Source organism: Nicotiana tabacum, chromosome 8 (assembly GCF_000715075.1).
Source record: "Nicotiana tabacum cultivar K326 chromosome 8, ASM71507v2, whole genome shotgun sequence".
Lineage (NCBI taxonomy): Eukaryota > Viridiplantae > Streptophyta > Magnoliopsida > Solanales > Solanaceae > Nicotiana > Nicotiana tabacum.
The window spans coordinates 45006770-45022082 of NC_134087.1; the positions used below are offsets into that span (position 1 = coordinate 45006770).

Here is a 15313-nt window from a genome sequence, read left to right on the forward strand (position 1 = left end):
TCGGTGTCTCAACTGTCAGCAGGTGAAGTATGAGCATCAGAGACCGGGTGGCTTGTTTCAGCAGATGGTTATTCCCGAGTGGAAGTGGGAGAGAATCACTATGGACTTTGTGGTTGGACTTCCTCGGACTTTGAAGAAGTTCGATGCTATTTGGGTGATTGTGGATCGGCTGACCAAGTCTGCGCACTTCATTCTTGTGTGTACTACCTATTCTTCAGAGCGGTTGGCAGGGATTTATATCCGGGAGATTGTTCGGTTGCATGGCGTTCCTGTTTCCATCATCTCAGATAGAGGTACTCAGTTTACTTCGCAGTTTTGGAGAGCCGTGCAGAGAGAGTTGGGTACTTAGGTAGAGTTAAGCACAGCGTTTCATCCTCAGACGGACGGACAGTCCGAGCGTACTATTCAAATATTGGAGGACATGTTGCGTGCTTATGTTATTGACTTTGGAGGTTCATGGGATAAGTTTCTACCACTAGCAGAGTTTTCTTACAACAACAGCTACCGGTCGAGTATTCAGATGGCTCCATATGAGGCTTTATACGGGAGGCGGTGTAGATCTCCGGTTGGTTGGTTCGAGCCTGGCGAAGCTAGACTATTGGGGACAGATTTGGTTCAGGATGCCTTAGAGAAGGTGAAGGTGATTCAGGAGAGGCTTCGTACAACGTAGTCACGCCAGAAGAGTTATGCGGACCGGAAGGTTCGAGATGTGTCCTACATGATCGGTGAGAAAGTCCTGATGAAGGTTTCGCCCATGAAGGGTGTTATGAGATTTGGGAAGAAAGGCAAGTTGAGTCCTCGGTTCATTGGGCCTTTTGAGGTGCTTCGGAGGATTGGGGAGGTGGCTTATGAGCTTGCTTTGCCACCCAGCCTGTCGAGTGTGCATCCGGTATTTCATGTTTCTATGCTCTGGAAGTATAGTGGGGATCCGTCTCATGTTTTGGACTACAACACGGTTCAGTTGGATGATGATTTGACCTTTGATGTGGAGCCAGTAGCTATTTTGGGTCACCAGGTTCGGAAGTTGAGGTCAAAGGATATAGCTTCAGTGAAGGTGCAGTGGAGAGGTCGGCCCATGGAGGAGGCTACCTGGGAGACCGAGCGGGAGATACGGAGCAGATATCCTCATCTGTTTGAGGCTTCTAGTATGTTTCTTAACTCGTTCGAGGACGAACGCTTGTTTAAGTTGGGGAGGATGTGACGACCCGGCCAGTCGTCTCATGTGTTACCGCTCCGTTTCCCCCATTTCAGCTTCTTTACGCTTCTTTATCCGTGTTTTATGTGATTGAGTTTATTAGTTTGAGTTCGGAGACGATTTGGTAAGAAATGAGACACTTAGTCTCTTTTAAGAAGGTTTAAGTTGGAAAAAGTCAACCAGATATTGACTTATGTGTTAGAAGGCTCGGAAGTGAGTTTCGATGGTTCGTTAGCTTCGGGAGGTGATTTGTGACTCAAGAGCGCGATCGGAATGAGTTTTGGAGTTGTAAAGAAGATTTAGGCTTGAATTGGCGAAATTGATATTTTGGCAAATTCCGGTTGATAGGAGAGATTTTGATATAGGGGTCGGAATAGAATTCCGAGAGTTGCAGTAGCTTTATTGTGTCATTTGGGATGTGTGTGCAAAATTTCAGGTCATTCGGACGAGATTTGATAGACCTTTTGATCGAAAGTATAATTTAAGAGTTCTTGGAGTTCTTAGGCCTGAATCCTATGTTAAATTGGTGATTTGATGTTGTTGTGGGCGTTCCGAAGTTTTGAGCAAGTTTGACCGATGTCATGAGAGGTGTTGGTACAATTGGTTTGAAGTCCGGGAGTTCCGGGTAGGTTTCGGGATGTTTTAGTGCAAAAATCATAGTTGTAGCAGGCCTACAGGGGTTGCAGGCCCCAGAACTTACCCATGCGGTCCGCACAAAAATAGGTGCGCCCGCGTTGAGTGCTGTGCGGACCGTACAAAGTGGTGTGCGGCCGCGGTAGGTGTCATGCGGACTACACAAAGTGGTGTGCGGCCGCGGTGGGGAACGATCCGCTGGTCCTACTTCGGAAGCTCATAACTTTTGATCTACAAGGAATTATGAGGTGATTTAAAAACGAAAGTTGTAGCCCTTCGTGTCTAGTTTCCAGAAAGGTAAAGATATCGCAATGTGGACATCTGTAGCAAACGTTATGGCCAAAATACTAAAGCCTGTCACTGCAGAGGGAGGCCTGTGCGGCCGCGCGTTGCCTTTGCGCGGACCGCGTGAGCTGAAACCTGAGGGGTACCTATAAATATGAGGTTTTGGGTTTTATTTAATATTTTGACCTAGAGAGCTCGGATTTTGGTGATTTTTCGAAGGTTTTTCAAGAAATTCATTGGGGTAAGTGATTTTAACTCAAATTTGGCTAGAATACATGAATCTATCACTGAATTCATCATTTAATTCGTGATTTGAGATGGAATTTGGGAAGAAAATTGTGAAACCTTTCAAAAATATAAAATGATGATTTGAAGGACCAAATGGTATCGGAATTGGATAATTTTGGTATGGTTAGACTCGTGAGGGTATGAGGATTCTGAAAATATAAATTTTACCCGATTTCGAGACGTGGGCCCGGGGCTCGGGTTTTGCTAATTTCGAGATTTTTGATATTTTTCGAATATTTTCGCTTGGGCTTTGTTCCCTTAGCATATTGTGACGTATTCGTTCTGATTTTGGATAGATTCGACGCGCGTGGAGGCCAATTCGAGGGGCAAAGGCGTCGCGAGCTAGAGAATTAGCCAGTTCAAGGTGAGTAATGGTTGTAAATGATGTCCTGAGGGTTTGAAACCCCGGATTGCACATCGTAGTGCTATATTGAGGCAAGATACGCGTTGGATGATGAGCGTGGGGTCTTTCACTACTGGGGATTGTGACTTGGTCCATCCCGATTGATGACTTTACTGAATATTTGACTTAAATTCATTTGTTATCATCATAATTTGGGCTGATTGCCATATTTGGGCTTCGTGCCAACTATTTGAACCCTTCGGGGATTTTTATCACTGTTTTCCTCACTGCTTGACTTATTATTTGAACTCAATCCTGTTGATATCTACTGTTTTACAAATTCAGCCACTTTTACTCAGATTTGAAACTTAAATGATATTTCTACATCATGTTTTGGGCTGAGAACTACTGTTTTACTAATGCCCAAGGGGCTTATGATGATTTCTAGACTGAGTGAGGCCGAGGGCCATATGTGAGGATATGCTGAGTGATATGAGGTCGAGGGCCTGAGATACTATTTATACCATGCGGTGGCTTGAGTGATGTGAGGATATGCTGAGTGATGATGCCACGAGGTGGCTTGATATAGCGCTTGGGCCGTAAGGGGCCCCTCCGGAGTCTGCACACCCACAGTGAGTGCGGGTACCCATGTGATTTGAAACAGTGGTAACAGTGACACTGTATGATGCAATTTGGTCAGGTAACAATGGCTGACCATTATGCTGAGTGATTGTGAGGTAGCCCGAGGGGCTGATACTGTACTGAGAGTGAGCCCGATGGGCTGATACTATGCTGAGCGATTGATACTATGCCCGAGGGGCAGATTTCTACTTGTTAATTACCTGTTGAATTACTTGTTTTAAAAAGGAATATCATTTGATTTCTTCACTGATTTACTGCTTTAAGTGATTTTACTGCTTGATATGGAATTGCTTTGTGCCTTTACGTGTTTTCATACTTTCAGCCATTATTTTTAATTATTACTCACTGAGTCGGAGTACTCACATTACTCCCTGCACCGTGTGTGCAGATTCAGGTATAGCAGAGTCTGCACCTGAGCGCTGATTCTTTCCAGGCTAGGCAGTGATTTGGAGTTACGAGGTAGTTGTTGACGTCCGCAACCCCTTGTCTCTCTTATCCTCTATCATTTATGTTTTCTTCAGACTGTTGTATCGGATTCCGTACTTGTAGACCTATAGCAGATTCTATAGTAGCTCATGACTTGTGACACCCCGGTTTGGGCTGTGTCGGGATGGTTCCTGCGGTTATTATCGTTAAATTCCGCAATTTATGAGCATTATATTATGTGTTATCACTGTTTATGATGATTAACTGTTTAAAAGAGGTGTTCCGTTTTGGTCTAGCTGGCCTTGTCTTCACGAGAGGCGTCATCACGACCGGGTTTGGGGATTGGGTCGTGACACTTCTACTTTTCACTATCAAATAACAATTTGAGATTTTAACACTGTTAGTCCCTTTGTAAAGAGTTTTTATATAAATAGTATTACTTTTGTTTTATTTTAAAAATAGCACATTTATTTACAGTTAAAGCACTTTTTAAGATTCTTTACATGGCATTTAATTTTTAAAATGTAAACACTAACCACAATTCAAGGGATTATTGAACCACATTAATTAATTAGAATATTCTCTCTCATCATTAATCTAAACTTGCTATTTTCTTTGAATTTTGATTCTGAATAGGTGCTCTAAGAAAAAGTCCCTTATTCATTATTCTCTCATACACAATCTAAATCAATCCGCATTTCATAATCTTTTTTTCACTTCCATAAATAAATACCCACCCAAATATCTTAGAGATACTGAAAAGAAGCAATCATGGGAACTTCTTGTATTTTGTCCAATGTTTAATTTTATACTGCATAATTTTATTTTTTTCTCCAAGATATACCTTTAATATAATATATTTATTTCATCAATATGTCATATATATTGTTTAATGAAATATATATGTATATGTATATGTATATATTGTTTATACGTATATTATACATTGTATATCGTATGTTTAATATTTAATATATATACTATGTATATAATAGGTATATTTCGTGGATTAGTTTTACAATGAAATGTTATTAGATGTGTGTCTAACAATTATATTGATTGTATAATTAATGCAACAATATTTTTTTCGGGTAGGTTTGAAGACACATACTTATATTATATATAAATAGTTGGTATATTTAATTTATATATTGTATTATTTATGCTACTGCAAAGCTAGTCCCTTATGTTTTTTTTCTTCTAACTTTTGATGATTATCTAAAAGGAAGAAATAATGTTTGTGAAGAGAGAAAATAAGTTAATGAAATGAATGTAGTTAGCATTAATTAACTTTCATATATTTAGGAAATTTTTTGGAATGGATGCATCATGTTGATATAGGGATTGAGAATAAAAAAGTTGTTATGGCGAGATTTTAGGCTTAAAAAAATGAAGGTTCCATTTTTGGCAGGGGTTTGCTAAGATATTAATTTTTTCATGGCTACAATTGAAATATTCATTTTATTACTTAAAATCTGCAATTTTGTTTTTTACATTGCCTAGTTACGAAATCTTCTCTAACAATTTCAAGCTTCAAAAATTGAAGAAATTGAAACGTTTCGCTTAAATAAAAACCAATCTCGTTTTTAAAGTTGAGGGACATGCCATGCAATTTTTCGAGAGATAGGTCATACATATAGATTTGGGCCGCATAGACTAACTGACCCATTCTATCCCGGCGGCCCAAGATGAACTCAATTCCTTTAAATAATTTCATTAGTATTATTTAATTTTAGTACTTTAATCCCCACGTTGTAATGGTAATATAACTTGCTGAAAAATCAATGATCTCTTACGAAACGTGAAAAATCATTAGTATTTTCAAAGACTATAAATTAATATTTGCATAATCCAAAGACCAAAATACAAATAGCACAACTAGTTTACTAATTATTGGTATTCTAAAGTTGTAGTCCACTTGAACGTGTCGCACAATCCCATCGCTCTCTCTTCAAATGATAAAATATTAACATCATTCTATTCTCCAATTCCTTCCTCCATTTTCGCCCAATTTCTCAAATTTTGGCGCAATTTTCCACCCTTTTTACCTACCAAATAACTACTACATGTTATAAAATAAAAGCAATGCAGTAAAATATAAATAAGAAAAGATAGGAAGAAGGAAGAAGTGTTTTCTTCTTTCACTTTGGTGTATCTTTCCATTACAATTATATGATCTTTTATAGGCATAAAAAGTAAACATGAAGGTAGAAGATAAGTTATGGACATCCAATATAGCATTCAATAACTATTGCTATAACTAACTTATAATTTTCCCGGACAAAATTCTCCAAACCCCAAATTCTAGGGTTTTCATATTACTATTGTAATCCAGTTTTTTTTCCTTTTGAAACATTTACCTTTAGGTTTGGATTCTGAATTTTGAGGCGAATTTTGATCACAATTCGAAGAAATAAGAGAAAGAGATGAGCTTTCAAGATCTAGAATCGGGTCGATCATTGGGTTCCCGTCGTGGCTATGTGAATGAGAAGCAAGACCCGACCCAAGCCGTGGCCTCAGGAATATTCCAGATAAACACCGCCGTCTCCACGTTTCAGAGGCTGGTTAATACCCTAGGTACACCTAAGGATACCCCCGAATTACGCGACAAGTTGTGAGTTCTTTCGATATTTCGTTAACATTTTGATTAAATTAAGTTTTTTGTTCCATGATTTTGATAAGATTTTGATAATTGAGGTACCCTTAACGTTGAATTTTGGGCTTATTAGCCTTTTTAAGAATTCTTTGCAAGTGTGTACGTCAAAAAATAGAATTGGATTTTTACGAGTTTACTGGATGCTTCTTTTGTTATGACGTTCTTCAATTGCAACCTTTTTGTTTTTTGAGATAAAATTAGTCAAAATGATACTCCTTTAGTGCTATTTTGCTGGCGATTTAGTCTTCATTGGCTTATTTGGGAATTTAGTGTGATATAAGATGAATTTATTTATCAGCTTCTGCAGAGAGGCAGCTATATGCTTGACATTATATAGTTCAAAGCAACTTGTCTAAAATATCTTACGTGCATGCCAAATGGCAGTCAATAAAATAGTCAAAAAAAAAAAAATGGCAGTGTCACACTTATCTGGGAAAATTTATGAAGGGCTATCTTGGCTTGAGAAATATACAGCCCGGAAGGAGAGTTTTGGAGCTTTGAGTAGGAGAAGAGCAAAGAACAAACCTGGTATATGTTGAGAGTGGCATTACATGATGACTAGGATAACCATAGTTAGAAGTTAACTGTAGTCAGGGTAGGATCAGTTAATTATTAACAGAATTAGTTAGTCGGTTAATGAGTTCAGCTGGCAGTGTACATATGTACTACTTGGATGATTAATGAGAAGTAGTTATTCATTTTTCCCAATTACATTTCAGCTTACAGCATACGCTCTCTTCTTCATCCTCTCTAGTTCGTAACCTCCATTAACAGAAAAGCTCAATCCCAGTCCCAGTAGTATCTGGAGAAGATGGGCTGAAGCTATGGAGTTTAAGAGTATATACGAGAATGATGAACTTACTATACATAGAAGTGATGGGCCTCTATCTTCGGTTTTCATCAAGAAAAATTGCGTAGAACAATTTGCAGGTGTTGGATACACTTCTAATGATAAATGACAATGTCAACCTCTAAAAAGAAAGATGAACAAAATGCTTTCTGTTCTGAGAGATAGTACAAAAAGAAGTTTTGAGTTGAAAAAGCATGAAAACATACAAATCATTAAGGGGCCATGTTGCTCCGAAAGTGGCAGATGTGCTTCACTCCAGTAAAGCATGCAAGTTGGGTAATTAATTTAAGCAGCAACAAATGATTTGCCCGTAGCTACAATAACAAAATAATTTTTCTTAGAAGGATAATAACAATAATAGTTAATGGAGCTAACACTGGCCTCTTTTGTATTTCTGCATCTTCTGGATGCCATCAACGAATCATCTTACTTCATCAAAAAAAATAAAAAAATAACAATAATAGTTAAACTGTGTCTCTACAAAATCCATTAACCGTGTTAAGATTGAATATCTCTAACAGCAATAAAAATGCTATTATTTGCTGCTATTAGCTGATCTGAATAATTGTTTCATATTTTGCATATGTGCTTTTTGTCCTAGCAGTCTCCTTTCAGAAATCATTTCTGTAATTGGGTGAATAGGCGGGATACCCCAGCGAGGTTTGCAAACAAATTCCTTTAGATTAAACAGGGTGAATATACCTCGCAAGTTTTCCAGGGTGAGTAGAGGACTAAGTTATGGGTTGGTAACAAGGAAAAAGAAGCACTGAGAGGTGGGATTAATGCAATTAATTGATGTTTGGAGTCTACTATTATGCGTTCAATCATTATTAAGCGGATAATACATACTAGCTTTGCAGTCCAATGTTTGTGATCCGAACTTAGTGCTGCTGTAACAATTATAGTGTATTGATGAGATGAAAGGTGGTTACCTTTTAGGTTGTAGTTCCATAATGTTTATCATTGGAATACAAAAAACAAATCAAAATTATTTGGTACTTGTGCTGATTTCTCAAGTGCAGGCACAAAACAAGGCTGCATATTGGGCAATTAGTGAAAGATACATCTGCAAAACTTAAACAAGCCAGCGAAACAGATCATCGAGTTGAAGTCAGTGTAAGTTTCAAGAAGTGCTCTCCTTATTTCTCTGTGTTTGTCTTGGTGGGTCTGCACTTTGATATGTAAGTGCAAAACATTTATTCATCTCCTCTCTTCACAAATATCCATATTTTAAACATTTGCTAGCCTTATGTGTATTTGTCGCTCTTCTTCTGTCAGACTTCTCTCTTTTGCTTATAAGTGAATTCGTTTTATTGTTGCACTCAGGCTAGCAAGAAAATTACAGATGCTAAACTTGCTAAAGATTTTCAAGCTGTATTAAAGGAGTTTCAGAAAGCTCAACGCCTTGCAGCTGAAAGGGAGACAGCATATACACCTTTTGTTCCCCAAGCAGTTCAACCTTCTATGTAAGTGATGGTTATATTTACTGGAATTTTCATGTAGTAACCAAGCTAGGAATATGAAAAAGTACATTAAAAGAAACTTATATCTCGATAACTGATCTTGCTCTTTGATATTGTGAAATAAAACTTTGTACCTTCATTTTTTTTTCACCTCTCATTTCTAGTTCATCATCTTTTGGTAAACAGTTACACGGACGGTGAGATAGATGTTACTTCAGATAAAGGTCCAGAACAGCGATCTCTCCTTGTGGAATCTAGAAGGTAAAGTCTGATTTTCTTACTCCTTCATGCTTGCTCTTAATCATTATTATTGTTGTTGTGGTGATGGTCCAATTAATTGCTAAAAGTTCACCAGCCAGTTTGCTGTCAAGTTTTTGATGCACAAGGAAGTGAAATTGGACTCAAGTTGACATATGGTCTAGTGTAAATTAGATGGAGGATTTTTTGGTGTGTGTAGAAATCATTTCAATGTTTGGGATTAGGGGTTGTGATTTTTGGTAATTTACATTGTGCAACACGGTGTAAAGTGGTGTAAATTTTCTTAGTGTTGGTTTTCTGCCAAGACAAATTGTCCAAAAGAGCTGCTGCACACGATTAAGTCGAACTCAGGTTCTTCTGAAACAAAACTAACTCTTTTGTAAATGCACTAAAGACACGCTGATGTTAATGTAATTATGACGTTTTTCCAATTGTGGGCTTGTTATCATTTGTTAGCCGGAATGTGAATGTGACTCCTATACTTTTTGTGAGAAGACAGGCTATGATTATTTTGACATCTGCAGGATTCAAAGGATTAAATTTGTCATATTCATTAATGAATAGAAGTCAGAGGAGATAACTGTAATTCACCCTTAAAATGGGCACTGACATGCAGAGTTATGTGCTTACATGACAACAGAGTTAAACTTCCAATTTTTTCATCTGCTGAAGTTACAATTTCTTGATCTCAGACACCTCAAATGAAAGTATGCTTGTGATGCAAATGTCATATAAGATCAATGATTTTACCTCGTTAATACATACATACATGCGCAATATATATATATATATATACACACACATATATATATACACACATATATACATATACATACATACATACATACAGATACATACATACATATATACACATATGTGTATGTATATATTTGTATATATATTTGGGCTTGGTGATTCTTAGTTTCTGTTTTATCCTCCATGTACATGTGCTGCAGACAGGAGGTTTTGCTTTTGGACAATGAAATTTCCTTTAATGAAGCTATTATAGAGGAACGAGAGCAGGGAATACAAGAAGTACAACAACAGATAGGTGAAGTGAATGAGATTTTTAAGGATCTTGCCGTGCTTGTTCACGAACAAGGAGCCATGATCGGTAAATTGCTCTCCTTCATCTTAACATTCAGGTACCAAGGCGAACACATTTGATGTTTGCAATTCTTTTGCAGATGATATTGGTTCCAACATTGAGAATTCTCATGCTGCAACTGCACAAGGGAGATCACAACTTGCTAAAGCTGCTAAGACCCAAAGATCAAATTCGTCTCTGGTAAATCTAATACATCTCACACTTTTTTATCCAGAAGATAAAAGTCTGGGTTTGACATGCTTGAATATGCTGTACTTTAGTGTGAGGCCTGTCTGTTACTCTTTCCTTCCCCAAAAAATGGCACTACTATTTGTTTGGAGCATAATAATTTTTTCTTTTACTAAGATTTTTTCAACTAATTTAGAAGTCTCGTTGACCAAGAAAATGTAATCTATAGTACCATTTTTGTACTCTCTAAGTATGTAGTTTTATTTATAAAAAAGTTTGAAATATATGTCTTTCCAAAAATTAGTGTATTGACCCTCATATCTTGTACATTGATATTCTTTTTGGGATAGAAGGAGTAGTATTTCTTTCAGTGCTTTACTTGATAAAGGTTTTTGTGATTTTTGAGGAATTTTATTATAAACACTCTGGTGGTTTAAATGTAAAAAAGGTATATATTGAACAAGACCACTCAGACAGTGGTCGACTTTGAAATTTTATCATTATTTTGTTATGTAACAAGTCAGATCATGTATTTAGCTTCTCGGGGTTGCATGAGGGGGGGGGGAGGGGGGCAGTGCGCGAAGCCAGAAAATTTAATAAGGGTGTTCAAATTTGCTAGTGGGCTATTCAAATGTGTTCAAAATCTAGTTTTAATCAATAACAAGTAATATTTTACCTTATACGTAGTATAATTTTTCTGCGAAGGGTGGTCAGTGACCACCCTTCAACCAAAATAGCTTCGCCCCTGGTTAAACCAAGAAAGTTGCAGAGCTAAATCGTTTTTGTCATTAACCGAATTGGAAGTGAACGCAACATTACAAGCCTGTGAAGTGCAGGAATTTGATAAAATTTCAACTTCTTTTGTGAAGCTTTTATTATTTAATCGCACAGTCACTCCACTTTTACATCATCCTTACTTGATATCTTTGAATTCAAATTTGGTGATTCTGCTTCCCTCTCACTTTGTGCGCATAAGTATTATTTTTCCACCTTATTTTCCTCAAACTAAACAAGTTATTGTCTTTATGATTTCCTGACATATTGTACTTTCTGCAGACCTGCTTACTCCTGGTGATATTTGGAATTGTGCTCCTTATTGTTATCATAGTACTTGCAGCCTGATTTGAAGATTTTGAGATATAGAGAGGGATACTAAACTCTGTTCAGCAGTGGAGTGATCTTTGTGACTCAAGTTGTTTGCAGGCATACCTGCGTTCAATTGTGCTGCCTCAAATCTTTTGGTCATACGAGAAAGTTTACTGTCAAACGAAGTGTTGTTTGCTCTGGGGGAGGGGGAGGCGGGGTTTGTGTTCAATATTGTAAATTTGGTGCTTGGTGTGTTGCTGCCTTGTAATGGCACTATGGCCTGGCAGGTGTGTCAATAAAAATTGATTCTTTGGAGGGTCTGCTTTTCTACTTGCATTCTATTATTTGACAAAAGCATATGACGTTTTATTCTTTATGATGCTATTATGGTGAATAAATAATTTGTCTTGTTTGTTTTTTGCCTGTCTAATAGCCCGTTTGGCCAAGCTTCAGCTTATTTTGAGAAGTGCTTTTTTCAAAAGTATTTTTTTTAAAAAGTGCTTTTTGTGAGAAGTAGTTTGTGTTTGACTAATTAATTTGAAAAGTACTTTTGTGCAGTAATTAGTGTTTGGCCAAGCTTTTGAAAACTGCTTCTAAATGTATTTTTCTCAAAAGTGCTTCTCAGAAAAGTGCTTTTGGAAAGAAGTTACTTTTTTCTGTTTCTCCTCAAAAGCACTTATTTTTCTTCTAAAAGCTTGGCCAAACACCTTAATTTTTTTGCCAAAAGTGCTTTTGGCCCAAAAAAGGCACTTTTGGCCCAAATAATAGCATATAAAGATGATTTTCTTTCTACTTCCTCCTCTATCTAAGTGTCAAGTTTTAGCTCATAGGCGGTTCGTTTTGAAGTGACTTCATCTATATGTTTAACACATGCGTGTACTACTCGTGTAGTAAAATTCTGTCTGTCACGATTGGATTTGAATCAATATAAAGCTTAGTAGATCGTGAGTCTTGGTTCTTAGCGAAATACTACGCGCTATCTTACATACGATGATTTAGATCGCCAAAAAGGAATTCCAGTAATGTCGTACCCATCCTTTCTTCTTTCCATTCCAAAATGGAATAGTTGGCTGATAGGTGTCCAGCCCAGGCCGGGACATCATTCCTTTCTCCTCCTCTATCTGCTGGTGAGGGGCAATCGACCGATCCCTGGAACCACATTTGTTGATACGTATATGGATAGATAGATAGCGACTCTTCCTCTCGATGACAAGGGACGGAAAGAGAATCTGCTTTCATCGGAATATCCAATTCGAAGGCAAGAGACGAAGAGACAATAAGTTCATTTCCGGACCATGGGTCATAGAAAGGATCGGAAAAAGCTTGGCCAAACATGCTATAAATCTTGTGTGGTAGGTTTGTACTTCTAGTTCTGTTCCGAGGTAGTTTTCAAAAAGTTGCAGCCTAAGCCAAAACTTTTTACTTGGGAGTTGTTTTTCAGTTATCACTTCCCAAAGGTATTTGTACTGGAAAATATCGTAATTGCTTGGATATATGCGTACCAGTTAAAGGGAGTAACTAATTAAAATTCTAAGGTAGTACTAGGATGTACAACTTGGGTATACTATGCTCCTCAAATCCGCTGATCTTGAGATTGTTGGTCTGTTGAATCTAAAGTAATTGATCAAACTAAACAAGAAAATGTTCCAGCCAGAGCCATGTCTTAGCCTAGAAAGTTTTTGAAATATGTATCTGCAAACGTTATAATCAATCTGCCTTACTCTTTATTGTAACACCAAAATGTTATAGCTGGAATTCGAATTTAGTATATCTGGGTAATTACTTGTTACTATTTACTAACATATTTCAATAACTAATCCTCTTGGGTACATGAGGTTACGTTCCTTTGCATGGAATCTCCAAGTTGTCACCTCCTCTCCCAGAATTCAAATAAAAGGGCAACATATAAATGGAAATAGATTCTACAGGTTCAGTTAGATCTAGATCCCATCTTTAGACAAGTCTTCCTAGAATCAATTGTTATACGATCAGACATCTCTATAATAATATCGTTATATAACAACCATTCATTATAAAAGCTAAGTTTTTTCTTGGAACCAATTTCCATGCTATGTTATAATATACGTTCTCTATAACAACCAAAAATTTCTGGAACAAATGAGATTATTATAGAAAGGTTTGACTGTATGTCATGCACAAACTGGAAATGTACACCGGACGTTACAAATTTTCATGGCAGAGGCAACGAATAGTCAGATTTCATACAAGAAATAAAAACCGAAACGAGAGTTCTGGTGTACAAATTATTCAACAGAAAACAAATGCGGCAATACTTAAATAGAGTTGTTTAAAGCAAAAAATTATTGAGAAGGAAAAAAGCAAAAATTTCAAGAAGTGAAGGAACCAGTAGCAGTAACTGCTGTAGGTCACCTAACATCTCACGAATATGGTCAATTCACAAGAGGGACACCTGTAGCTTTTCTTAAAGCTACTTACGACTTTTTCAAGTCATCACTCATCACAAGCTGTGTTACCAGAATACCAAATAGATGCAACAATGATAACACGTACTGATACAATAGCATACATAAAAGTAACAGCAAATACAACTCTATCAATTCATAATAGCTGAACAAGTCAACTACTTATAATAATGCCAAAGCAAAAAATACAAAGAAGCAGGTCTATCTGCTGATTAACAAAACAGCAAATCTTTACAAGAAATGATTCAATTTAAAGAGGGTAGGGGTATAATTAAACCCAAAGCAATAAGACTAGATGATCACAACTTCACAAAGGAATTAGTCATTTTTGGCTTAAAAAACAATCAGTAATACAAATACACCAATACTGAGACATGTACTACAAAACTGGTGCCAATAAGCGATATCCAAAAATCACATACAAGAAGAAACCTTTTCTTTGTAAGGAGTGTTTGTTAAAGTAGTTGGCAGAAATGTTTGTCCCACATCGGTGGAAATGAATAGTTGGGAGGATTTTCTCCCTATAAAAGAAGGCTTAATGTTTAGGATTTAAACACACCTCTCATTTTACCTTCTTATCTGTTTAAGGCATTTGTATCTTCTCTCTTTAGTATTATTTCACTTGTATTTTTGGAGTGAAATAAAATATTGGTTGTGTCCGAGGAGTAGGCAAAATTAGCCGAACCTCGTAAATTCTGGTGTTCCCTTTATTGTTGCTTTATTGTCTTATTTATTATTTGGTGGCTGTCGTAATTTTTGGTATAGTAGTTGTGACTTATTCACACTATATACATTTGACTTCCGCAACAATTGGTATCAGAGCCAAGGTACTGTCTAAGTATGCTCTGTGGTTGCAGCATAGTCTGATCTTCCACATCAGAAAAGATTTATCTTGGTAACTGAGTCAAGGTTCTGTCTGAGTATGCTCTGTGGTTGCAGCTTAGTCTGATCTTCTACATCAGAAAGGAAATAATCTTGATTTGTGTCGTCAGCTATTAAATAATATTTGTGTCAAATATGGGAGACAATAAACAAGAAGAATCTACATCAAGTGTCAACAACACGTCATCATTGGCATCTTCGCTTATGACAAGAATTGTGTCAAATGCGAAATTTGCGGTAGAAATATTTGACGGGTCCGGACATTTTGGGATGTGGCAAGGCGAGGTTCTAGATGTCCTTTTTCAACAAGGGCTAGATCTGGCCATTGAAGAAAAGAAACCAGATGTTATTGGAGAAGAAGATTGGAGAATTATCAACCGTGTTGCTTGCGGTACCATTCGATCCTACCTTGCTAGAGAGCAGAAATATCCATACACAAAGGAAACTTCTGCAAGTAAATTATGGAAAGCACTTGAGCATAAATTTTTGAAGAAAAATAGTCAAAATAAATTGTACATGAAGAAGAGACTGTTTCACTTCACCTATGTTCCTGGTACCACGATGAATGAACATATACCAGTTTCAA

At 37.1% G+C, this 15313-nt stretch overlaps 1 protein-coding gene across 1 annotated transcript; it reads left to right on the forward strand.

Annotated features, from left to right (window-relative positions):
* Window positions 1-5673: 5673 nt before the first annotated feature.
* Window positions 5674-11820, forward strand: LOC107824262 (syntaxin-22-like). The gene is made up of 7 exons (XM_016651010.2): window positions 5674-6426; window positions 8341-8434; window positions 8645-8784; window positions 8968-9042; window positions 9996-10153; window positions 10227-10327; window positions 11372-11820. Exons 1-7 carry the CDS (start codon window positions 6239-6241, stop codon window positions 11435-11437), a joined length of 822 nt encoding a protein of 273 aa, XP_016506496.1. The 5' UTR covers window positions 5674-6238; the 3' UTR covers window positions 11438-11820.
* The last annotated feature ends 3493 nt before the right edge of the window (window positions 11821-15313 follow it).